This window comes from Mustelus asterias, chromosome 4, assembly GCF_964213995.1.
Source record: "Mustelus asterias chromosome 4, sMusAst1.hap1.1, whole genome shotgun sequence".
Classification (NCBI taxonomy): domain Eukaryota; kingdom Metazoa; phylum Chordata; class Chondrichthyes; order Carcharhiniformes; family Triakidae; genus Mustelus; species Mustelus asterias.
This window is the reverse complement of record NC_135804.1, coordinates 49422097-49449525: the sequence shown is the minus strand read 5'-3', so window position 1 is coordinate 49449525 and position 27429 is coordinate 49422097. Positions and strand designations below refer to the sequence as shown.

At 41.2% G+C, this 27429-nt stretch overlaps 1 protein-coding gene across 11 annotated transcripts in view; it reads right to left on the bottom strand.

Moving 5' to 3' along the window:
• The window catches only part of nutf2 (nuclear transport factor 2), a 56479-nt gene extending 34372 nt beyond the window's left edge, over nt 1-22107 (bottom strand). For 2 of the 11 annotated variants that reach the window (XM_078210969.1, XM_078210974.1), the window contains exons 1-2: nt 21979-22107; nt 1117-1235 (exon numbers count right to left, since the gene is read on the bottom strand). In XM_078210969.1, coding sequence (XP_078067095.1) covers nt 1117-1215 — 99 coding nt within the window. In that variant the 5' untranslated portion in view covers nt 1216-1235; nt 21979-22107. Of the gene's footprint in view, nt 1-1116; nt 1236-2267; nt 2346-3775; nt 3901-4763; nt 4887-16414; nt 16484-21978 lie in introns of those variants that run through there. The other 9 variants (XM_078210975.1, XM_078210970.1, XM_078210977.1 and 6 more) reach the window with 9 other exon arrangements.
• Nucleotides 22108-27429: the final 5322 nt, after the last annotated feature.

Sequence of the window (27429 nt, the reverse complement as noted above, 5' to 3'; positions counted from 1 at the left end):
CTGCTTTCTAAAGCCCTGCAATATCTGAAAGTCCTTTCAGATAGCCTAGACTTAAATTAGGAAATTAATCTGGTTTAAGTAGCATGGTGATCGGGCAACAATCAAGTTAAACACTTTCCGAAATGTGGCGGCTAGGGGATTTTCACAGTGACTTCATTGCAGTGTTAACGTAAACCTACTTGTGACACTAATAAATAAAGTTTTTCAGTTATTAGTCACATGATTTTAAAATTATATATAGTTACCAAGCTGATATAAGAATCACTTGATTAGATCAATGGCCGGGACACAAAACAGCTAATAGCGCTATTATTATTCACCCCACAGATCAGGTGTTTCAAATATACTGTTTTTCATAATCACATTGTTCTCTTACGTGAACCTGCAATTGATTCAGCATTAAAATATGAATTCACTGAAAGCCCCAGGTCTGGATCAAATTCTAATGGCACTTGCAACCAGGATCTCTTATATGTAGCAAGTAGAGAAATTAACCTTTCTTTGGAAAGAGACACTGTGCTTAAATTGAGATTAAGTTTAGAAAATAAACACACTGCTTGTTACCCAAGAATCAACACTAAACATGCCTAGATTAAGCACAAATTAAGCCAAATATAGAATAAAACTTGCTGTATAATTTGCCAACTATGTAATTTAACCTGAATCTCATTAAATGCAAGGGTCCAGCTGCTGTCCAGTGACAAAAAGTCTTACTTTCCCATATAAAAGTATTCTGTTTAATTCAAGTTGCTTAATTCAAATTATCTGACAATCCGCACTGTGCTAATTACATTACTTACTATATAACCCAAAAGCACAAAAAATGATTTATAATTATCAGGAGTACACTGCTACACACTAAGATCACAAACACAGAAGTAAATCATATGAACATAGGACAGTAACAGTGTTGCAATTGAAAATGTCTGCTAAGAAATGAAGGTTGACTTGAAAATAAATTCCATCAATAAAATCCTTTAATACAGCAGTTTCAATTTTTTATTGCAACGCAACACTTACTTTCCTGGCATCTATGCAGAAGTGTTACATGTGAAAATGCCTCCATTTTTAGAAAATGTAAGGCAAATGAGTAGGTAGGACTCAGTTCATACTTACATATAACGATCCTAGTTGGCTCCTGTCTGTATCAAAAACTTGATAATAATGTTGTACAAAGCCACTTCCAATCTGCTCCCAGAGAGGCTTGTCACCCATTCTGATCACAACCCCAGGCACTAAAAACAAATCAGAACAAAGATTCAGCATGCTATTAACTTAAAATTACTAATGTTCTTTTTTTGTTACTACACTTTTTTACCCAAGAGTCCATGAAAACTATAGGCCACAGGCTTTTCCAGTGTTGCCATTAATGTAATACAATAATCTCCTGAAAAGATGGACTGGGAAATCGACCCTAATAGTCTTCCCTTTACATATGCATAATTCTAAATCCATCACTGCTACAAATAGGACAGGCAAGTTGTAATTGCAAGTAAACACTGCGATCTAAATGCAATTCCCAAACCCGGGAATGAAAAGATACATCCTTACAATTAAATACTCAATATTTATGCGAATTAAGATGTTTACAAATAAAAATTACGTCAAATTGAAAGAATAAAAATGCATGCAAATATCATATCCCCAGGAATGAGCAAAACCAATATGGCACATGCACTTCAGCTTGAAGGGAATATTTAAATTTAGGAGCAGCTAGACGGAAAAATAGTTTTGCCTTCTACTCAAGTTGCATGATACAATGACAACAAAGTTACTGACTAATCACAACGATTAATCTTTGTTAATTAATCTGCAACATATCCAGAGAGGAGGTGAGAAAATCCTCAGTGGTGGAAAACATTTGGAACCATAGGTCGGTCCAACAATAACTTTTTTTATTGTATTTGGATTGGATTGTTATTACATTTTATATGTTGCCTTTAATTTAGTACAACATCCCTCTGCACTGCACAAGAGCATTATCAAACATCTGACATCAAGTCACACAGGGGAATACCAGGGCAGAAACTTGTTCCGATGCAGGATTTAAAGCAGCATCTTAAATAGAGAGAGCAGTCGAGGGATACAGGGAGGAAGTTTCGGTGCTTAAAGCCAAAACAGGTGCCTTGCTGGTGACACCAACATCCCATGAACAAATAGAGAAAAAGGGAAATAAAATCATTGCTCCTAACCTGCTTTGAACAGTTTGCTGTATTAACAACCAAACAAATGGAATACATTTGAGACAAGGAAAAATAATCTCTAACCAGGAATGCTCTTATTCAACTTCTGTTGTGTGGCAAGTATTTGGGACTTCAGACCCAATTTCAAAGGCTTCAAATCTTCTGAAAAATGTAAAAAGTTTCCAAAATTTCCAAAAGTTAAAATCAGATTTGAAGCAAACCATTTCAAACTAAAAGAAACACTGATCATTAAAGGGAGATGTAGGCCTAGACATTAACCTCACGTATCTTCATTAGTAATTTTTATTCTTACTGATTTTTCCCCCTTCCAGTGGAAATGATCCCATTCCCACCTCCCTGTAGGTGCCCCTAACTGGCCATTACTCACATGCGCTCTGACATTACTGACAGAAAATTCAATCACATGGGGCAAGGAGAGGACACAACAGCTAAACTGGATTCCATCTCGAAACACATGCAATTGCAGAAGCTCCTGGGGGATGACCACAAGTAAAACATGATGATGTTTCTCTCCCCCAATTTAGGGACACAGAAAACTAATTCCAGAACCACTACTACTCCAGTGGATGTCAACTATTTCAGCAGACACAATATACAGAACCCCACAGCATAACCACTAAATCATGGAGAAAGCTGCACCCAATTTGGCCCTTCCTCATCTCTGGTCATCTGCATTCAAGGCCAAAAGATAACTAGATGTTTATATTTCCCAATTAAGACTGTCGATTTTGTGGCAAATCATGGGCACTATGCTACATCAAGCTTACCTCCGTACGCCCTCAGAAGCCGCAGATTTGGGATGGAAACAGAGAATGCTGGAAAGGGTGTTTTCTCTGTCTACAGATGCTGCCAGATCGCTTAGTTTTTCAAGCATTCTGTTTTTGTTTCAGATTCCAGCAACCACAGTATTTTGCTTTCATGCTACTGTAGATTTGGGAGGCTTCCCCAAAGCTCGTCACATCCGTGAAGTTGTTTTAAAGTTCACTCATGATTGTAATTTGGAAAATCCAACAATCAATTTTTGTGTAGGAAGCACCCACAAAATGCAATATAATGACCAGATAATGTTTTGGTTTATGTTGATTGAAGGCTAAATATTGGCTTGGACACAAGGATAATTCTTCTCTAAGGGAGTGCGATTGGATCACTTACATGCACTCGAGAGGGCAGACGGTGCCTCAGTTTAACGTGGCATCCTTAAGATTGCATCTTCAATAATGCAACACCACTTGATGCTGTACTGGATTGTCAGCTTAGACAATTGTGCTCAAACGTGTGTTGTGTTAAGTTAACCCCCAACTTCATAGTTCAGTAGTAACAGGCTAGCTAGCCACTGAGTTGTGGTTAACAGCAATAGGATGCTGGAAGCAGCAAATGGTAGTACATTGAAACTCACTTGGAAAAACAGATAAAATGATCTTGAGAATTTTATTTTCAGAGGAGAACTGTGGCATGTGTGTTGAATCAAAACACATATTTTGTCAGTTGGATCTAGATATGGACAAATGACCTGTTGGTCAATCTCAGCCATTTCATTGAAAGATGGTGCAAGAAGAGAAATATTATTTTACCTTAATTTTTTTCGCTGATTTACATCCACAGGGATTGTATTTCTAACATAGGCCAACACTAGGTTGTGCAGCTGTGCAGGATCTTCAATGGCATTCTCAAAGCCCCAGATTGTGAGAGAGAGAGACTGGATAGAAGAGTAGAAGAGAGGGAATGGAATAGGAGTAATAGACAGTTTCTCAGAATGGATGGAGAACAGTAGCAGTATGTCAAAGGATTCAGAGATCAGTTCTATTCACTGCAATAATCACTGATTTAGATACAAGCTAGAGGGAATAGTCTCCAAATTTATAGACAATAAGAAAAGATGCACAATAAGTAATTTTGAGGATCAAAGGAAGCTGCATGAGATGACAGGATGGTGGAATGGACAAAATGCGGCAGTTGAGAATGGAACATTTTGATAGTAAAAATTGAATTGTGAGAGGATGGAAGACGTGGTAAAATGGTAAGATTTAGGGAGTAAGAAGTTTAACAACACCAGGTTAAAGTCCAACAGGTTTATTTGGTAGCAAAAGCCACACAAGCTTTCGGAGCTCTAAGCCCCTTCTTCAGGTGAGCATCTCCACATCAAGATTTAGGGATTCAGGTTTGCAAAGCTATTAATGGTAGCATCTCAAATACTGTCACTAAAGCTGGTAATGGATTTGGAATATACTATCAGAGCCAGTGATCGTATACAAGACCACGTCAACACTGAATAATAGAGAAATGGTTGAAGGAAAGAGAGGTAAAGGAATATGGGAACATGGAAAGCATACAGGGTAAGTATTACAAGATTACACAAGCAGGGGCTGCTTGGGCCATATGGCCTCCTTTATTGTTGCAATTTTCACACAATTCAAATAATTAAATTCTTGATGCAGCAATGACTATGTAAAATAGGTTGCAACCTTGCTGATTTGTAAAGAGAATCCTAGAATAAAAAAAATATCCTAGGCACTATCATTTACAAACCAGGAGATAATTCTGCAGTTCATACTTGCATACCTCTCTATGTCTTGTGCAAGAAATACTTGTACATCAGCTGAACAAAAATGCTTCCAGCCCCAGAGAGTGTTGCCCCAGCTCTGCATGCAGCTGTCTATCCTCGGCTTCTAGCCATTCCCTGTCTGCCGGTTTAATAACAGCATAGAATTTCTTAGTAGTTGTCATGCACAGCTGTGGTAACCTCATCTGAAGTGTGGTCCAGCCACAGTCCCAGCAAAGTTACGAAGATCAGTAAAACCAGTTAGCCACGAGAAAACTGCTAATAAACATTAAATTAAACCATTAGATTAAATTAAACCAAGCTATTAAATGTACAAAAGTACAGCCTGAAAGTTCCGCAACTGGTAAGCAATTTAACTGAAGTCTGGAGGCGTCAGTCTCTACATTACGCAAGATCCAATAACTGTGGATACTGCACTGTTCATTCTTTTTAAATGAACAGTCCAGGGTGCCAAGCAGATTTCTTATTCCTTTTATTATCCTTTTTGTCCTCTTTCAAAATTTTTGAAGTAGCTTTGGACAATGTGTAACTTTCATTTGGAAATATTTTTTACATTTCACAACAATGTTATAAAAGATATGCTTGTACGGCCAAATTAACTGAGTTACAAGTGTCTGCGAATATAGGGTTGCCAACTCTCCCAGACGGTCTGGCATAAAACCATGAGCAAAGATACACAACTGCAGGAATCCAAGTCTTTACAATATAAAAGTAATAATATTTACAAGTTACAGACAATGACCAAACAATCAAATATCATGTGACCAAATGTCACTCAATGGAACACCTCCAGAATTGCTAACGCTACATAGTACATAATGGCTTTCAAAGTTTGAATGAAAAAATATTACTGGTTACTTTTTGCAACAACTGGATCATGCGAAATTCTATTCATCCAAATAAGGCATCGTTAGCTTCAAATAGAAATGGATGTTGAATGATGAAGATTGAATTTAAGATAATTAGCTTCACGTAACTGTCTGTGTGGTTTGCACATTCTCCCCGTGCCTGCATGGGTTTCCTCCGGGTGCTCCTGTTTCCTCCAACACTCCAAAGATGTGCGGGTTGGATTGATTGGCCATGCTCAATTGTCCCTTAGTGTCAGGGAGATTAGCAGGGTAAATACATGGGGTTATGGGAATAGGGCCTGGGTGGGATTGTTGTAGGTGCAGGCGTGATGGGCCGAATGGCCTCGTTCTGCACTGTAGGGATTCTATGACAGATGCTCCAGCGCTGAAAACTGGAGATGCTTCTTGCTCCCATGCAAAATGAGCATTTAATTAGTATCAAATGAAATGAACCTGCCTCAACTTTTTCGAGTGTTAGGATATCTGTATTTCAATTGCTGCACACAACAAATTGGTTGCTGGCATCTTTCAGTTATGGCCACAATCTGCTGTCAGATCCCATGCATCACTATCTTTTCGCTGAGTCAACTCTTCATCCCTCATCCTGACTAACCAGAAGCTGTATGAGCTCCATATTATCGACAGTAGCATGGAGAAAATTGCTACACTGATCAAAAACACTTATTGCGACTAGATTATGCAAACTTCAGTTTGCAAAAATCACGCGAAAAATTTAAGCGAAGCAGCAAATATTAAGAGCTCAAACAAATTTTTTAAATTCTTGAAAACATGGAGACAGGAAAATTAGACTATTAAAAAGGGGGGAAAAAACAGCAAAGGGATAAATAATAGGGCTATTCCAAGCTGTAGACTCAAGGAAGGATGGAAAACACAGATTTTCCCATTATCTGATACCCATGAACAGCTCAGCTTTAGCAACAACAGGATAATGCAAAATCAGAAATGGGCAAACTACATTTCAAATTGTCAGATTAGGTATAATAGTGATATTAACAGTGAAAGCTGCATTTGTTACAAACTCCAATTATTCTTTGCTTAATGCACTGCGCAATGATGTAACTACTGTCATGAATCCTATAAATTTCTCCACCCATGTTTTCTGACCCTCGTCATTCCTAATATCCATCCAAACGGATTCAACTTCATGATCATCTGAGTTAAAATCCTTTCTCACTACTGTAATTATGTCATCCTTTAGAATCAGGTCTCCTCCACCTTTTCTGAAATGTGGTATACCCTGGAATATTTATTTCCCAACCTAGGTTATCATGCAACTATGTCTCTGTAATGAAGATACCCCTCGCAATTCAATTCACCAGGACAAGTACAGCCCATTTTAAGTGGAGCCCATCCCAAAGAAACAGCTCCCTCTTTCCCCAGTCCTGGTGTCAGTGCCCTATAAATCAAAACCCCCTCTTTCTACACAACTCTGAGTCTCATGTTCAATTTCTGATCTGATCGACCCTTTGCCAATTGGTGTATGGCTCAATTTACTTCAAGATATTAGTGAGACACATGCTTCTCAGTGCAAGTCTGTCTGCCTTTGCACACTCCTCTCCAAAGTAAGACAGCGAGCTATATACTGCACTTAAGTGTCCTCATTCCACTCTAGCCTCATTTCATATTCTTTTGCAGACCCCAGGAAAGTCACAGGCCCCAGTTTGAGAACTACTACATTATCAAACAGAATCTGGTATCGATTCATATCAGGACATAATGAAACCAGTGACCATATACTCAAGGCATAGGATTTAAGGAGGAGAGTGTGAGATCAAGAGGCAGAGGGCTTTAGGTATGGAATTCCAGAGATGAGGATCTGGTTAGTGTTATATATTTAAGAAATTGCATAATTGCTTTAAGAGCTGGTCACATGATTTGATGGTGATATCATTCAGAGTTTCACAGACTCCTGCTTTTAGTTCCAATTTGTACTCTGAAGAGGCCACAGCTCTTTCAGTAAAATTATTGTTACTCCCATTGTATCTGTCATGAAACTAGATGGTTCAGTTCGTATTTGTGGTGATTTTAAAACAACCATAAATCCAGTGTCGAGAGATCAATGTCCGCTTCCTTTAATCAAAGATTTCTTTGCTGGGTTATCAGATGGACAGAAATTCAGCAACATTGATCTTTCAGAAGCATATTTACAGATGAATATAGCCACTGAATCTCAAACATTGCTTACCATCGTTACTCATAAAGGTCCTTCTCATTGTAAAAGATTGCTTTTTGGAATAACATCTGCACCAGCACTATTCCAAAGGTTGATGGATCAGATTTTAAGTGTCTCTCAGGTATACAATGTTTCCTGAATGATATTCTAATTACAGGGTCCAGTGAACAGAAGCACTTGAATATTTAGAAGTAGCATTGGAACATCTTTAAGCACATGGTCTGTGTATTAAGAAAAGTGCAACTTTTTCCAGACTTCAGTCCAGTGTCTAGGTCACATCACCGATAGTAAAGGCCTACATATAGCACCTAAAAAGATGGACACTATTTTACAAGCACCAAATCAGAAGAATATGATGCAACTGAGTTCCTTCCTAGGATTGGTAAATTTTTATGGCAAATTTGTTCCTAACTTAGTAAATTTTGCAATGGCTTCAATAATGTAGTTATGTATGAAATAGTTATGGGCCTGGACAACAGCATATGAGAAAGCATACAAGGATGTGCAGTTCTGGTCACCTCACCACAGGAAGGATGTGACTGCACTGAGTGGGTAGAGGAGATTCACCAGGATGTTGCCTGGGATGGAGCATTTGAGCTACAAGAAGAGAATGGATAGGCTTGGATTCTTTTATTTAGAGTAGAGAAGGATGAGGAGAGACATGACTGAGGTGCACATATTATGAAGGGCATGGAAGCAGCTGTCCCCCTTAGCTGAGGGCTCAATCACGAGGGGCATAGTTTTAGGGTGAGAGGCAGGAGATTCAGAGGGGATTTGAGAAAACAAATTTTCATTCAAAGTGGTGAGAATCTGGAATGCACTGCCTGGGAAGGTAATGGAGGCCAGAAACCGTAAAAAGTATTTGGATGAGCACTTGAAATATCATAACATTTAGCAAGTGCTGGAAAATGGGATTAACGCAACTTTAGTGATAGTTATTGTTGGTGCAGTGCTTTTTCTGCACTGTATGGCTCTATGTCAAAGATGCTTTGCCAAAGTCTGAAGTATTGGTTCATTTAAAGCCAAAGTTACCAATACTGCTTGCTTGCAATGCTTCACCTTAAGGAGTAAGGACAGTCGTTTCATATTTTATTCTTCAGGAGAAGAACAACCAATATATTTTGCTTTGCATATTCTGACTAGTGCTGAACCTAACTATGCTCAGCTCGGAACAGATGCACTGAGTATAATTTTTGGCATACAAAAGTTTCATCATTATTTATATGGTCATCATTTCACATTATTGACTAATCACTGAGCCTTAACTACTGCTTTTGGGCTGTTTAAAAGCATGCAATCGTTAGTCACTAGTCAGTTGCAAAGATGGTCACTGATCTTTTCTACAAACTCATACAATATAAAGTATCGTCACCATTGTCTCCTTTACACCCTCAGAGGTGGCCTAAAATGCCAGGGCAACAATTGAATGTAGAGTTTGCTAGTCTGTTTGAGGGTCACATGTTCTTAGTCCTAACTGATGCACACTCAAAGTGGCCAGAAGTCATTATCATGAGATCTAATACATCTGAACAAACCATTGAAAAATGTGACAAAATTTTTGCAAGATTCAGTGAACCAGAACAGATTTTTAGCAATAATGGTTCACAGTTTAGTTCGCAAGAGTTTGAGGATTATCTCAAAGTAAATGATATTCAGCATATAAAATCTGCACCTTATCATCCATCAACCAATGAATTATCTGAAAGATTTGTACCATCCATGAAACATTCTTTAAAAGCTTCAAAAGAGCAAGATCTGTTAGCACAGTGTGAATAGCTTTCTGGCATCTTATAGAAACACTACTCATGCAACTACTCAAAGTTCACCTGCATTACTGATCTTAAAGAGAAAGTTGAGAGGTACATTTAATTTATCAACAGAAACTTCAGAGATAGTAGAGCGCCAACAACATGTTGCTAGGGCAAAACAATGCTCATTTCAACAAGGAGATCGAGCGTCAGCGTGTAATTATGCCACAAGTGAGAAATGGGTACCAGTCATAATTTTAGCAAAAACAAGCCCAATTTCTTACAGGATTCAAACCGAAGATGCTTACCAATTGTTATCATCTTGAAATGATTTCTCAGAATCATCTCCAAAACCACCAACTTCTTTAGGCCCTGGTGTTGTGAACACTACTATGGAAGACTTAGCTGTATCTGGACTGCCTGATGATTGTGCCTCTGCCATTTTATCGAGTGAGAATGACACAGGATTCGTTCCAAGAGAAGAAGCATCTACTGAAGTTCTAATCATACTTCTAGGGTCAAGGACAATCAAATTCCAGAAGTCGTATACACCCAAAGAGGAATAGACTTCCTCCTGACTTTCTTATTGACTGTATATAATGATTAATGATGCAATGATGCATAATACTGGGTCAAGAGGATCACTGATCTTATGTATATCATAATATCATAATTTATCATGACCAAAGGGGGAGGTATTGTCATATATGTAAGTAGTTGCATGATTGCTTTAAGAAGCAGTCATATGATTTGATGGTGATGTCATTTGGGGTGTTTCAGAGGCTCCTGCTTCTCATTTCAGTTTATACGCTGTACAGGCCACAGCTCTTTCAATAAACCTGCTGTGTGTCACTTTGAACCTGTGTGTGCAAACCACATATTTTTATAGTTAGGACAGTACAATAGCTGTATGTACAGTCACCAACAGTGGAGTGATGGAAATAGGAATGCATAATCAGCTAGAATTGTTGGAGCACAGAGATCTGAGGGTTGTAGGCCTGGAGGAGGACATCAAGATAGGGAGGGGCCAAGCCAAAGAGTCACTTTTCTGCCTTATCCCCATAATCTTTTACTTTCTTTTTTAACAACTCCTTATACACCTGTGACTCTGTGGCCAAATTCCCCTCCAACTCGATTTTCAAGTTTGCTGACGACCGTGGTGGGTCGGATCTTAAACAATGACGAGACAGAGTACAGGAATGAGAATCTGGTGAACTGGTGCGGCAACAATAATCTCTCCCTTTATGTCAACAAAACAAAGGAGATTGTCATCGACTTCAGGAAGCGTAAAGGAGAACATGCCCCTGTCTACATCAACGGTTGATGTAGACCCTGTCGAAAGGGTCGATAGCTTCAAGTATTTAGGTGTCCAGATCACCAACAACCTGTCCTGGTCTCCCCATGCCAACACTATAGTTAAGAAAGCCCACCAACATCTCTACTTTCTCAGAAGACTAAGGAAATTTGGTATGTCAGCTACGACTCTCACCAACTTTTACAGATGCACCATAGAAAGCATTTTTTCTGGTTGTATCACAGCTTGGTATGGCTCCTGCTCTGCCCAAGACTGCAAAGAACTACAAAAGGTCGTGAATGTAGCCCAATCCATCACGCAAACCAGGCTCCCATTTACTGACTCTGTCTACACTTCCCACTGCCTCAGCAAAGCAGCCAGCATAATTAAGGACTCCACGCACCCGGTCATTCTCTCTTCCACCTTCTTCCGTCAGGAAAAAGATACAAAAGTCTGAGGTCACGTCGCAACCGACTCAAGGACAGCTTCTTCCCTGCTGCTGTCAGACTTTTGAATGGACTAACCTTGCATTAAGTTGATCTTTCTCTACACCCTAACTATGACTGTAACACTACATTCTGCACTCACTCATTTCCTTCTCTATGAACGGTATGCTTTGTCTGTATAACGCACAATAAACAATACTTTTCACTATGTTAACACGTGACAATAATAATAAATCAAATCTTTATCAGTTAACTTGGCTGAATGCTCCATTCAGTTTAGCAAGAATCCGTTCTTGTGTAAAGTGTTCCAAATTCTGATAACTGCATCAAAATCTTCTAATCTCACGACCTCCTAGAGCAACCTAATGGCCTTTGTGTCCTCTGATCACTATCCAATGATTTCTACTGGGAAAACATTCATATTGGTGACAGATAATAACATGACCATGGTTGGCTGCAATGTCTCTCATTGTAAAGTAGCCCGCATGACATACACCACTGGGTTCACATGACAGGGCAAAGCATTACCAGCCTGCATTGCTGCTGTATCCCTTCAGATGATATTGGAAAAGGGAGGATATTTAAGGAGTGTTTAGGCCCTCCTCCTCTTCTCTCCCATACCAATTATTACCATTTCCCTCCTCAATACAATCAGCGACCCTGCATTTTCAGCAATGGTCTTTATCTCACTTAAAAGCAGAGAGAATATATGTAACTTCATTTTTTGGAAAGTAATTAAGTAAGGAGACAAAAAGAGTGAATAAGAAAATGTTTGAAGAATGTAAGAAGTGTTATATTGTCAGGGGGGAATGTACATCATTTAATTATTTTCTTTAAAAACACCTTCAATACTGTCAATGAAGTTAAGGAGATACAACTGCCGGCTTAGAAACAAGCTAATTCCATAATCATATTCAGGGCATGGACAAAACCTAATCCAAACCATTCCAAATCCATCAATTTAAATCAATATCTGAGAATAACAGAACTGCTCATCAGGAGCAAACCTGATCAGCACCTATGAAAATAATGTAATAATGATCAATGTTTTGAGGAGACAGTACCAACCTCACAAACTTCCTTGACTTTAAGAGAGTGAAATTCCAAACAGACAATGGAAATCATGTAATGTGGTGCATGTCAGATTATCCATTGTCTGATTTCAAGAAGAAATTAGATATACTCTTGGGGCTAAAAGGATCTCAAGGGATATGGGGAGGAAGGGGGGGATCAGGATACTGAATTTAATGATCAGCCATGATCAAAATGAATGGCGGAACAGGCTCGAAGGGCCAAACGGCCTACTCCTGCTTCCAGTTTCTACCATAAAGCTTTTAAATATAAGGCTTGCTACTGAAACCAGTGGGAAATCATCATAAAACCTGCTATTAAGAAACTAAGTGAAAGGAAGACAGCTGCAAGAAACTGTCAACAATGTTGGGGAAGTGGAGCGTTACCCCAAAACATCATGCTGAGGCCACTACTCTAACCTACAAATATAACTTATGAAGAAAGATTTTATTCAATGACCTTTGGATGTCCAAAGCACTTTCTACAGTGGTGCACTGTTGCAATGCAGGAAGGAAATCACAGTGGCCAATTTAAACACAGTATGGTCCAACACACAATAACTCAGATAATCTTTTCAAAAAAGTGTCATTGGATCTTTTATTAGGACAGACAGAAGCCCGATTTAATGTCTCATCTGAAAATCAGCACCTCGAGCTCCCTCTATACTGCAGCATGTCAGCCTAGATTGTGTTGAACTTGAACCCACAACCTTCTGACTGACGGATAAAATCTTCAACAGGCTAAATCAGTGACAGATTCAAGAAGAAAATGCAAGATATTGCACACAAGTAGGAAAACTGCATGTCATGGGAAATAGTAATAGAACAGAAAAGGAATCTGGTTGCAATCGCAAACTTGGCATTTAACATCTCAAATGATTGTGAAATAGCAAAATAAGTGAATAGAATAATTGCAAGGGTGGTTTGGTACAAATTGAAAGACATCATGCAATAATGTTACAATGCTTTGGATAGAATGCACTGACTTATGGGCAGGTTTGGTCACCAAAATAGAAGGAAAACTTTCAAACAATGGAAGCAGTGCAGAGAAGAGTCACACCACTGATGACGTGTGAAAGGATTCAATTACAAAAACCAGACTTAAGAAATTGAGGCTCTTTAGTCTTGAAAGGAGAGTAAATGCGATCCTAAAAATAAACACAATGTTCGAAGTTTGGCCAGGGCATCAATAATGCGGGACATCTATAATGCAGGACATCTTTTTCTCTTACTCAACAGACTCGTGTTGGAATTTTATTAAAATGTTATCCAATTCCTTTTACAGGTGCTTTGCCTGCCTTAAAAATATCCCTTCCCTGTCCAACCAACCAAATCCCAATAGTGCCGTTTGTATTAAACTTTTGTACCATCATTAATATCAGCACAGCAATGATACCAACATCAAATCCTAGAATACTACTTCAAGGTTATCTCATGATCATAAAATCATTAGAGCACAGGAGGAGTTCAGCCCACTGTGCTTGTGCTGGTTCTTTGGTGAACCTATCCAATCAACCTCATTCATTACTTGTTCACCCTGTAGCCCTGTAAAATTGGTCCTTTCATATATTTATCCAGTTCTCTTTTGAATGTTACAACTGAATATACTTCCACCATTGTTTTAGGCAGATTATACGAGACAGATTTCAATTTACAACTCACTGCATTAAAAAAGGGCTCATGTTGCCTCTGACCCTTTGGCCACTGGAAACAGTTAAACTTCATTTATTCAATCAAAACCATTCATGATTTTGATTAAGTCTATAAAACCTCCTCTTAACCTTAATACAAAAGGACAATATTGTGGATGCTAGAAATGTAAAATAAAAACAAAATATTGGAAATCCTCAGCAAATCAGGCAGCATCGTGGAAATAGGGTCAAGAAATTACAAAGGGTCATGAATGTAGCCCAGTCCATCACGCAAACCAGCCTCATATCCATCCATGGAAAAGTAGCCAGCACAATTAAGGACCCCACACATGCCAGGCATACTCTCCTCCACCTTTTTCCATCGGGAAAGGGAAACAAAAGTCTGAGGTCACACACCAACCAACTCAAGAACAGTTTCTTCCCTGCTGCCATCAAACTTTTGAATGGACCTACCTCACACTAAGTTGATCTTTCTCTACACCCTAACTATAACACTACATTCTGCACTCTCTCCTTTCCTTCTCTATAAACAGTATGCTTTGTCTGTATAGCATATAAGAGACAATACTTTTCACTGTATACTAATACATGTGACAATAATAAATCAAATCAGTTAATGTTTCAGGCCTGTGGAAGTCTGATCTTTCCTCTTAATGTTCACTGCTTTAAGCAGAATATTCCCACCTTCTGAAGTCTCCCCATACAACTGAAGTCCCTCATTGCTGGTATCATTCTAGTCATTCTCTTTTACACCTTGGATCTTGTCATCCTTCCAAAAGGTGGTGCCCAGAATTTAACACAACATTCCAGCTGATGCCCAACCAATGTTTTAAAAAGGTTTAGGATATCATTCCTTTTGCATTCCTCTATTAATAAATCCAACAATGTTTTGAAAAAAAATTTATCTTCGCAACTTATCCTTGTATTCATATACTCCAGGTTGCTCTATTCCTGCAACCCCTTTAAAATTGTACCATTTAGTCGTATCGTTTCTCCTCAATGTTCCTACCAAACTGTATCACTTCACACTTCCCTGCATTAAATTTGATCTAAAATGTGTCTTCCCCATTTCACTAGTCCATGCCCTCCTCACTGTTTGCTACATTACCGAATTTCATACATTATTGGTAAACTTCATTATGTTCTGCCTACTCATGTGCAAGTCATTACTGTATCTCAAAGAGAGTAAGAGGTCCTCATACCAACTCCTGGAGAACACTATTGTTAAGTTTCCCTCCCGTCTGAACTAGGTCCAGCACTGCTTCCTTCCTCATTGGCTGGAGACATATTGATCAAGAAAAGTTATTTTGCAGACATTTCAGGAGTTCCCCCATCTCTTCGCCCTTCACATGATTACTATCCTAGTCTATTATAAGATAAATCAAGCCCCTTATTATCACCACTGTGTAGTTCATTCTGCAAATGCCTGCAAATTTTCTCCATTATTTCCTTTGCACTATTTGATGCCTGCAATATATTCCCAGATCAATTCTAAGTAACTAAATTGTGTGCATGTCCCCTCCCCCTTAACTACACCACCCTTCTCCAATGCTATAACAATTTATTGGATTAATTCTGCCATCACCCAAACAACCTTTTATTCCTTCCGTAGCTTCCTTGAAGGCCAGGAATGTTAAGACCTCCTCTAAGACACTGCTACTTTATTACCTCTTTACCATCAGCTCATGAAGGGGCTGGATAGGGTAGAGGTGGAGAGATTCTTTCCACTTAGAAAGGAAGCTAGAGCTAGGGGGCACAGCCTCAAAATAAAGGGGGGTCAGATTAGGACAGAGTTGAGGAGGAACTTCTTCTCTCAAAGGGTGGTGAATCTCTGGAATTCTCTGCCCACTGAAGTGGTGGAGGCTACCTCGTTGAATATGTTTAAATCACGGATAGATGGATTCCTGATCAGTAAGGGAATTAGGGGTTATAGGGATCAGGCGGGTAAGTGGAACTGATCGACTTCAGATCAGCCATGATCTTATTGAATGGCGGGGCAGGCTCGAGGGGCTAGATGGCCTACTCCTGCTCCTATTTCTTATGTTCTTATGTGTTCATATGCGCTTGTGATTCTTCACCCATATTTTTCCTGCATTTGCGCACATACAATCCAAACTCATCTTAGACTAGACTGCTGCGAATTTGCCCATCTGATTCTTCCTATTTTTGAACTATTCTTTGGCTGCATTATTTATTTGCCCCTCCTTATCCTCTGTGTGCACTTTGTTTCCCTCTCTAATATCTCATCCTTGTACATGCAAAACTAAACCTTCTTCCACGGTATTGATTAACATCCCTGCGAGGACTTTAGTTCTAGCTAGATACTGAATCAGGATGGGAGCAAAGGTTAAAACTGGTGAAAGAAAAACGTTCAGCAGGTATCAGAAAAAAACTTCACTTGGAGTAATTAACATGTCCAATGGTCTTCCAGAAATTGGAATCCTTTTCTGATCCCTTTCCATTTCAGTTCTTTCTACATAAAGCACATTCATAACATCAATTTTCCTCCATGCATACATTATTATTATTCAGGAAATAGATGGCATGGGCAAGGAATAATTTAACTTTAATTTAAAATAACTGAATCAAAACAAAAACTCTAATGCTAAAATAAAATCAAAATACTGTGATACTAAATATCTGACATAAAAACAGTGATGGAAAAACTCAACCAGTCTAGCAGCATCTGAGGAGAGGAAAACAGAATTAATGTTTCGAGTCCAATATGACTCTTCTTCACAACTGAGAGGCAAGGATGTGATGGGTTTATGCTATTGGATAAAGGAAGAGGAACAGGCAGAGCGAGAGAGATCAGGGATGGGAGAGGTCAGGGGAGATTGAATGACAAAGATGCCATGGAACACAAGGCAAAGGAGTAATAATGATGGTAATAGAGAAACAAAACATTTGGTCCAAACTAGGTGTTCATAACTGAATAAAGGTCAGCACTTCTCTGAAAGCAAGAACATGAGAAAAATACAGAATGGGACTAGGTGGGGGAGGGGTGAAAAAATTAAAATGGGGGGACATATTTCATAGAATACAAAACCAAAAGAGAAAATGCTGGAAAATCTCAGCAGGTCTGGCATCTGTAAGGAGAAAAGAGCTGATGTTGCGTCCAGATGACCCTTTGTCAAAGCTGAAATGCACAGAAGGTAGGAGATATTTATATTGTAGGGCGAGGGAATGAAAGAAGAATCATAGCCACAAAAGGGGAAAGGCTAAGAGGTGCTGATGGCAGTCCATAGAGAGAATAGATGGTGTGAATGGCCAAACGGCAGAGAAGCTGAAATCAGAAGGTAAACTGAGACAGATGAAGATGTGGGGGAAGGGGAGAGAGAGGTAACATTGAGAATAAGGGGAAAAGGGAAGCAAAGAGGGAGAAAATGTAAGAAAAGGGGGGATAAAATAGGGGAAAAGAGAGGGGGGAAAGAAAAATAATTTTGATCTGTTTATTGTCACATGCATTAGTATACAGTGAAAAGTATTGTTTATTGTGCGCTATACAAAGCATACTGTTCATAGAGAAGGAAATGAGACAGTGTAGAATGTAGCGTTACAGTCATAGCTGGGGTGTACAGAAAAGATCAACTTAATGCGAGGTAAGTCCATTCAAAAGTCTGACGGCAGCAGGGAAGAAGCTGTCCTTGAGTCGGTTGGTACGTGACCTCAGACTTTTGTATCTTTTTCCCAACGGAAGAAGGTGGAAGAGAGAATGTCCGGGGTACATAAAGTCCTTAATTATGCTGGCTGCTTTTCCGAGGCAGCAAGAAGTGTAGACAGAGTCAGTGGATGGGAGGCTGATTTGCGTGATGGATTGGGCTACATTCACGACCTTTTGTAGCTTCTTGCGGTCTTGGACAGAGCAGGAACCATACCAAGCTGTGATACAACCAGAAAGAATGCTTTCTATGGTGCATCTGTAAAAGTTGGTGAGAGGCGTAGCTGACATGCCAAATTTCTTTAGTCTTGAGAAAGTAGAGGCGTTGGTGGGCTTTCTTAACTCTAAACTAAGGATAATAAAGAAATAAAAGGTAGAGACAGTTAAAAATTAAATAAAATGAAAACAAAAGGGGTTAAGGTGGGGTAGAGCTAATCATCTGAAGTTGTTGGATTCAATGTTGAGACCGGAAGGCTATAACGTGCCTAGTCGGAAGATGAGATGCTGTTCCTCCATTTGCGCTGAGCTTCATTGGAACATTGCAGCAGGCCAAGGACAGACATGTGGGCATGGCAGCAGGATCGTGTGTTAAAATGGCAAGCAACAGGAATGGCAGGGTCCTGATTGCACACAGACCAAAGGTGCTCAGCAAAGCGATCATCCAGTCTACGTTTGGTCTCTCCAATGTAGGGGAGACAATATCAGGAGCAGCGAATGCAATAGACCAAATTGGAAGAGGTGCAAGTGAAACACTGCTTAACTTCGAATGAGTGTTTTGGACCTTGGATGGTGATCATGGAAGAGGTAAAGGGGCAGATGTTGCACCTTCTGCGATTGCATGGGAATGTGCCGCGGGTGATGGAAGTGTTGGGTATAATAGAGTAGACTAGATTATGCTGCAGCTGGTAGAAATCGGAAAAGTTCAGAGAATCATTGAATGCCAATGGCACAGAAAGAGGCCACTTGGCCGATCGTGTCAGCGCTGCCCGGAAAACGAGTCTCCCAGCCGAATCCCACTTTCCAGCATTTAGTCCATAGCCCTGCAGGTTACGGCACTTGAGGTGCATATCCAGACAACTTTTAAATGAGTTGAGGGTTTCTGCCTCTACTACCTTTTCAGACAGAGAGCTCCAGACCCCCACAACTCTCAGGGTGAAAATGCTTATCCTAATCGCCTAGTCACTTGCATCCCTGCTAAATAGGCCTTTCTCTATCCAGGTCCTTCACAATTTTGTACATCTGAACCTTAGTGTCAGGGGGATTAGCAGGGTAAATATGAGGGGTTACAGGAATAGGGCCTGGGTGGAATTGTGGTCGGTGCAGGCTCGATGGGCCAAATGGCATCCTTCTACACTGTAGGGATTTCGATGATTCTATGATCAAATCTCCCCTCCAACCTCCTCTGTTCCAAAGAGAACAACCCCACCCTACCATCAGTGGCAAGCACTGCTGCCTCTCAGTGTCAGGGACCCAGGTTCAAGTCGCTTTGGGCGACTGTCTATTTGGAGTTTGCACGTTCTCCCCGTGTCTGTGTGGGCTTCCTCCAGGTGCTCTGGCTTTCCTCCCACAGTCCAAAGATGTGCAGGTTAGGTAGATTTGCCATGGCAAATTGCCCCAAGTGCCCCAAGATATGTAGGTTACAGGGATTAGCAGGGTAAATGCACGGGGTTACAGGGATAGGGTGAGGGTTGGCCATGGGGAAGGTGCTCTGTCAGAGAGTTGGTGCAGACTCGACGGGCCAAATTGCCTCCTTCTGCACTGCAGGGATTCCATCCAATCTTTCCTCAATTTTCCAGTCTTATCAACATCCTCATAAATCACCTCTCTGATGCAATTACATCCTTTCTGTAATGAGATGGCCACACTCAAATTGTGGCCTAACTAATTTTTTTATACAGTTCTAGCATAACCTCCCTGATCTAATGTTCCATGTCTCAATATATGAACGGATTCCATTTGCCTTCTTAACCATCTCAATCTGTCCTGCTACCTTCAGAGATCTGTGGACGTTCCCTCCCAGGTCTTGATTCCTCTAAACCTCACCGTATCCTCCCATTTATTGCATAATCTTTTGCATTGTGTTATCTCCCCAAATGCATCACCCCACACTTCTCTGGGTTGAATTCCAGTTGCTTTTCAAAATTGTTGAACTTAACGTCAAGCAAACTGTGAACCAGAAGATGAGGTGCTGTTCCTCCAGCTTGCATTGAGCTTCATTGGAACATTTCTGCCATCAGGCTGCTGCAACATGAGCAAACACACGATGGTGAATTGAAATGGCAAGTCACCAGATGATCAGGGTTATGCTTTCTGACTGAGCAAAAGTGTTCTGCAAAACAGACACCTAGGCCGGAATTTTTCCCACAGAACCGAAATCTGTGTTGGCCTCAGGCAGGATTTTACAACTTCGCCCGAGCAGGGTTGTAATATCCCGCCCCTAGTCTGCACTCGGTCTCAATGTAGAGACGACCATATTGTGAGCAGCAAATACACTAGACTAAACTGAAAGAAGTGCAAGCAAATTATTGCTTCACCTGTAAGGTGTGTTTGAGGCCTTGGACAGTGAAGGTGGAGAAGATAAAGGGGATGAAGTGTTAGAGGTAATAAGAGGAAAGGACTAGGGAGTCACATAGGGAATGGTGTCTTCTGAATGAGAATAGGGGTAGGGAGAGGAATGTGTTTGATGGTGGCATCATGTTGCAGTTGGTACAGAATGATCCTTTTAATACAGAAGCTGGTGGGGGTGGAAAGTGGGGACAAGGGGAACTCTATCAGTGACACTTCCTCTCTCCACAGATGCTACTCGGCCAGCTGTTTTTCCAGTACACTTTTTTAAAAATTAAAACCAAATGCTAACTGGTTAAGTTCACTGGTAGTACAAAATTAAGTTGTGGTGTTAAGACAAAGTAGCTGAGGACCAACAAAAAATATACCCATTAACTTAATAAATATAACCAGATTTTGATATTAGGGAAAGTTTGGTGATCAAATACAACAGTCCCTTTATCAAAAAACTTGTACAAAGGAGTAAACCATTTTTAAACTCATTATATTAAAAAACCGTTCAGCTCAAAATAAAGTTAAAATAAGTAGATTGCCGTTCTTCAGAAAGGTTCATTTTTATTGGCTGGAGGGATCCCTTCTAATAAGGGCAGACATCAAACCCAACCCTCAAAGTCATCATTATGTTGAGTGGCATATAACTCCCGAATAAGATCAAGGGGGAGGTGCAGCTACAGACATTCAAATATGCATCGTTTCTTCGAAGTCTACTACAAACCCCAGTGAAGTGCCAAGAACTGGAAAAATATAAAAACGTGCAAAACAAAATCTTAGCGCATGCAATGAACGCACTTCAACATATTAGAAGTACAGAAGGGTTATGGTTGAACCGACACAAAGCGAAAATCCATCGGCGGCCCACTAGTGAATGAATGACTACTGTTCGTTGCGAAGCAATCACAGTAACAGGAGGGAAACCAAAATCCTTCCTTACATTGAAAAAAATCCAGCAGGCTTTTGCTGCGTTTGGGAGTGTAAATTTTAATGGTTTTTTTAAAAAAAAAAGAAACCGCGGCCTCTGAACAAAAACCTGGAGCTAAATAGATGGGTGAGAAGGTTCACTAATACCTTGGGGGGGGGGGGGGGGGAGACACACATCAGACTCGGCAAATACGTGGGAAAATAAAATAAATCAATTCCTTTTGGAGAGAAAGATGGCATTGTGGTGAGTGGAGAGGGGTGGATTCGGACTGAAGTGACCCGAGCTTGGAGCGAGGGGGTTGGTTCTCTCACACTTACTGAGGGGAGGCGAGAGGCCGCTCGCTCACCTCCGGCCGTTCAAAAAACGATTCAAACTTAACGGCGAGGTGCCTTGCTGCTTCAACTCGCTCTCCCGCCCAACCCAGGCCAGGCCAAGCGCCCCGCTTGTCCTTCTCGCAGCCCACCCCCTGAAGCTAGATTACTGCAAGTGTAGACTGGGAACAGGCCGCCCATCGTTCAGCCTTTTAAAAAAAATACCTCTGTCTCACTCTGTGCACCACCCGCCCCTTGACCAAGCCAGGCCCGACCCCCCCCCCCCCCCCCCTCCTCCTCCTCCCCTCAGTGTCGGCACGTCGGCCGCCTCACACCGCATTGTCATGTGCGCAGCGCGCCCAATAAACCCGCCCGCTCGCCTCTCCCTTACGGAGCGCCCCCTCCCCCCCTCTCCTCCGACATCGCGGCCATTTCAGACCCTGACCATCGCAACGCCACAGCGGCGGACGACTGAGGAAAAAGAGAAAAAATAGACAAACGCTTACCCCAGCGCCCCAAACTCCGGCCGCTCGCAGTATGGCGACCAACGGCACCAGGCCCCTCCCAGCCCCTGCGTGGGGGGAGGGGGGAAGCAGGGCAGGAGGTGGAGGCAACCCCCCCCCGGCCCCGCGGGGGAAGGCACGGCGCATGCTCGCGGCGCGGTGCACCGCGGAACTTGTAGTTCAGTCGACCAGTCCGGAGCTGGGAGCGGGAGGGTCAGGGGACTACAATACCCACACTGCAATGCGAGCTCACCGACGTGGGAGCATCTCTGGAAAGTGTGGACAAATTTGGATGGTGGAAATGTTAAATTGGAAATAGACAGGCTTTTACTGGCTTTTTGTCGTAGAAGATCGGTATTTGCAGTAATGTATCATCAAACTTGTTTTTAACCTTCATTCCTATTTTCCCCCCCTCGCACACCAATCCAACAATTCAAACTGGAGGGTTTATGGTTTCAGAGTTAATAATGGGCCTCTCGTATAACACCTAAATATCCACTCTTGATGTCTGATTGTGCATAAGGACATTTTTGATTGTGTATAAGGCCATTTTAACCTTAAACGACAGTTGTGTATTTCTATTTTCCCATTGATTTATTAATTAGCTTTAAAATTCGCAAATCCCAACTGTATAGTTACAAATGACAGTTGTGAGCAGTTCGGGATAGAACAGAGGGGGTGGGCCTGGGTAAGATGCTCTTTCAGAGAGTCAGTGCAGACTCGATGGACCAAATGGCCTCCTGCAGTGTAGGAATTCTCTGTTCAGTTCGCCTCATTTTAACTCCGAGCTGCTCATTCTGATATCCCAGTGAGTGTTCAGCCACAATATTTAAAATTTGAGGACTCTTAAGTGCCTTGGTTCAGGCTTCATAGAATACAGTCATAGAATTTCTACAGTGCAGAAGCAGGCTATTCTGCCCATTGAGTCTGCACCAACTCTGACAGAGCATCTTACCCAGGCTCGATCCTCGTAACCCCACATATTTACCCCTGCTAATCCTCTTAACTACACATCTTGGGACGCTAAGGAGTAATTTAGCATGGCCAACCCTCTTAACCTGCACATCTTTGGACTGTGGGAGGAAACCGGAGCACCCCGATGAAACCCATGAGGGAGAATGTGAAAGCTCCACACAATCACCTAAAGCCCAAATCAAACCTGGGCCCCTGTTGCTGTGAGGCAGCAGTGCTAACCACTGTGCCACCGTGCCGCTTACACATCTATGCACATAAAGTGAAAGAATTATGCCACAAGATTTCACATAAAAAAAACTATTCCTTTGTCAGTGTTGAAGCAGGTTCTCCAACATAACTAATTTTCATAAATAAAGGCCAAGAATGTCAATGGGAAATTGTTAGAGCAATAGAAATAGAGTCACCTGATGAAGAAGCAGCACTCCGAAAGCTCATGGTACCATATAAACCTGTTGGACTTTAACCTGGTGTTTTGAGACTTCTTGTATTAAACTAGAAAGAGTGCAGAAAAGATTTTTTTTGTGAGACTTCTTACAGTTAGAGGATTTAAACATGTATTTTTGAAAGTATTATTGAACAGACATACATCTTGGCTAATGGCACAGGGTTCTAAGACATCATGGGAAATAGGCCAGTAAAGTGAACCACATTCCTTATAACAATACAAACATAGAAGCATAGCTCTTATCAGCATGGATACCAGACAGCTCAGTGAAAGAGACATTGATTGAACAAGGACAAGCTAGTGATTTCAGACAACTCAATGAATAGGCAGAGTCTTCAACCAGATAAGAGAGTCTGGAACTGGCAATAGGTGGCCATGGGAAAATCAGGTAGAAACCACTGGAACTTATTGTTCCCATGCTGTCAGAGAATAGCTGTAATTTGTCAAGGTATATGACATTTACTAATGATGATTCACTTGTACTAACGATGATTGGCTCTTGATGAGCCAGAGGGCAGGTAAAATGTCTTTTGGAAAACGTATAATTGTAATGCCACTGTGATGTAATTTAAGAGAAGTGTTGGACTGTTCAGCCCTTTCTCTCCCAGCGTACGGTGGTCAATAAAGAACGTCTTTCATCAGGAGACTGATCGCGAGTCTTTGTATTAGCCAAAGTTAAGCTCAACACTTAGCCTCTGAAAAAACCCCTGCAGACATTCCCCGTTTTACTTTTATTTCCACCCAAGAGTTCCCCAATACTTTACAGGAACCCTCCTTGGGGTTTCTTCGTGGGACAAAGTCAAGGTATGCCACAGCTCTCAGACATTAACATTAATTCTCCTTAGCATTCCTGCTATTCACCGAGGACACTGAAGACTGAATCCTTGAAATTGCACCTAGCTGATCTAGTGCATGCAGGATTCACATGCAAAGCAAATGTTGCAAGGCATAAGACCAACCCAGACCGACACAGCAATAAACCTGACAAAAGGATGAGAATAGTTTTAAAGTCTATTTATTAGTGTTGCAACTAGGTTTACATTAACACTGCAATGAAGTTACTGTGAAACCCCCTAGTTGCCACACTCCTGTTCGGGTATACTTAGGGAGAATTTAGCACGGCCAATGCACCTAACCAGTACGTCTTTCGGACTGTAGGAGGAAACCCACGCAGACACAGGGAGAACATGCAGACTCCGCACAGTGACCCAAGCCAGGAATCAGGGTGGCACGGTAGCACAGTGGTTAGCACTGCTGCTTCACAGCTCCAGGGTCCCGGGTTCGATTCCCGGCTCGGGTCACTGTCTGTGTGGAGTTTGCACATTCTCCTCGTGTCTGCGTGGGTTTCCTCCGGGTGCTCCGGTTTCCTCCCACAGTCCAAAGATGTGCAGGTTAGGTTGATTGGCCAGGTTAAAAATTGCCCCTTAGAGTTCTGAGATGCGTAGGTTAGCGGGATTAGCGGGTAAATATGTGGGGGTAGGGCCTGGGTGGGATTGTGGTCGGTGCAGACTCGATGGGCCGAATGGCCTCCTTCTGCACTGTAGGGTTTCTATGAAACCCGGGTCCCTGGCACTGTAAGACAACAGTGCTAACCACTATGCCATCGAGCTGCCCTACTGTGCTACCGTGCTACCCTGAATAGTCATCCTTAATATGTGTGAATATACACCATTCTTAATGACGTATCCATTGGCCTGCCACTGAACTTGACTGGAGTACCTTACTCAAAAGTAAGCTGATAAAACACATGCTGGACTTGTGTAAGAGCGATAAGCTCCCTCACAACATGAACAACAGGATTTGTCCACACAATTTGCTACATCAGCATATGAATGGGCTGCCCAAAACACTCAAAAGTGACGTCCCTTCACATCTACGACTGGTTCTGCACAATATGAATTGGTCAAATGGGTGAATTTATGCAACCAGTTTTGAGTAAGCTTTTCACATACTCAGTGAAGGATTCCTTCACATTTGCAAAGACCATACAAGACTTCCATATTGGTAGTAATGCTGTATCAATGTGTTCATTTCACATTGCTAGCCTATTCTATTGCTAGCCTAGCTTCCACTTATGGAAGCCATAGATATTTGCACTGCAGCACTATGTCATGGTGATCGAGACCCACTACCATTGCTTGAATCAGTACTAGTTGAACATATGAACTTGGCTACTCGCACAGTATGGCAGCAGTTCTGATATTGTAGAGAACAAGAATGGAACTGCCAGCCACCTTCTCCAAGCAGATGGAACAGCTGAGCTTAACAGGCTGGTAAAACAAAAGTCAAGGAAAAGGAGGAGACTTGAAAGTAGAGAGTATCAGACAGGCACAGAATTTTCCTTATTAATGCACATTCAGCGTTGGCAGTGGAGGAACATTTTTATGATGCCATTTAATAACTGGTCACATTAAACCAAGCAAAATTGATGACATTTCCTGTTCACATATTTGCAGAAATTATATATTCAGTGCAACTTCAAAGAGATTTCTTTTCATTGTCTTTTGATACCTTTCTAATATTCAGTCCACCAAGAACCATCATTCACAGAGAGTAACATTGGAACGTTTGGTCATTCTTTTTTATATTTAGAAAAATTTTCCTTAAACCTTATAAGGAAGTACCTGATCTACACTTGGTACCTCCTCTGGCAGTGTGACCAAGAACTTGCCATTGGCTGATCACCAACTAAAATTTCTGCATCCTGCTGCTTTATGCTGCACTGTGTTTCTGCAACAGCTTGCTGCAAACCTATATACATGTTTAAGAGACTTCTAATATTGTCCCTGAAGTTAAATTAGACTCAACCAGGATTTGCACTGTGGGAATTTTCTTCAGTTGTCATTAAAAATGTCAATCTTTGTATCAATTGTCATAACGCCACCCCCCACCTCCTTGCCAGTACATTGGTCTGCTGCCACACACGTTGAGCACACTCTCAAACCCATCTAATCTTGGAAGCAAAACAATCAAGCCTGCTTTGGAGACTGCCTGGGAACAGTATGCATTATCTATCAGCAGATGCTGCTCCCTTGCACTTCCTTTTGCTACTTCAAGTTTGGATGGTGAGTTTGATGGCATCCTCCAAGGGAGTAAAATTCTAGTTAATTCTGAGGTATTCTCCTGTCTTGCCCTATTATGCCTTATTGAAGTAACATAGTCTTAAACGTGTCTGCGTGGGTTTCCTCCGGGTGCTCCAATTTCCTCCCACAGTCTGAAAGACGTGCTGGTTAGGTGCATTGACCCGAACAGGCACCGGAGTGTGGTGACTAGGGGAATTTCACAGTAACATCATTGCAGTGTTAATGTAAGCCTTACTTGTGACTAATAAATAAACTTTAAAAACTTTATAAATAAACTTTACTTTTATTAATTGAAAAAATGCCAAAACTGCAGCCTTAGTGGGTGCAGTTAAGTGAAAATATGTGATCCAGCAGTTGTACTGTATGTTTTGATGAAGCCCTTTTGTAGATGCATGCCATTGCCTATTATTACGTTCTCCCTGTGTCTGCATGGGTTTCCTCCAGTTTCCTCCCATACTTCAAAGATGTGCAGGTTAGGTGGATCAGCCATGTTAAATTGTCCCTTAATGTCAAGGCGATTAGCAGGGGAAATACATGGGGTTGCAGGGATAGGACCTGAGTGGGATTGCCAGTCCAGGCTTAATAGGCCAAATGGGCTCTCTCTGTACTGTAGGGATTTTATGATTTTAACACCATATATGCCCGAATAGATAGTGTTGCCATGGAATCCCCCTAAGCCCAGCTCTCACAAACATCTTTGTTGGGTTCCATGAGAAACTTGTCTTCAATAATCTCCTAGCCCCTGCATATTTCCAATATGTGGACAATACGTTTGCTATATTTAAATCTGCAGCTGCATATAATTATTTCCTTGTATGTCTTAATGGGCTCCATCCTGCACTCAAATTTACCTTTGAATGGAGCAAGCAAATTAACTCCGTTTCCTTGACGTACTGGTTGAGAAATCTGCCAGGGGATCCTCCATCACGGTCTACTGCTAGCATACCTTCA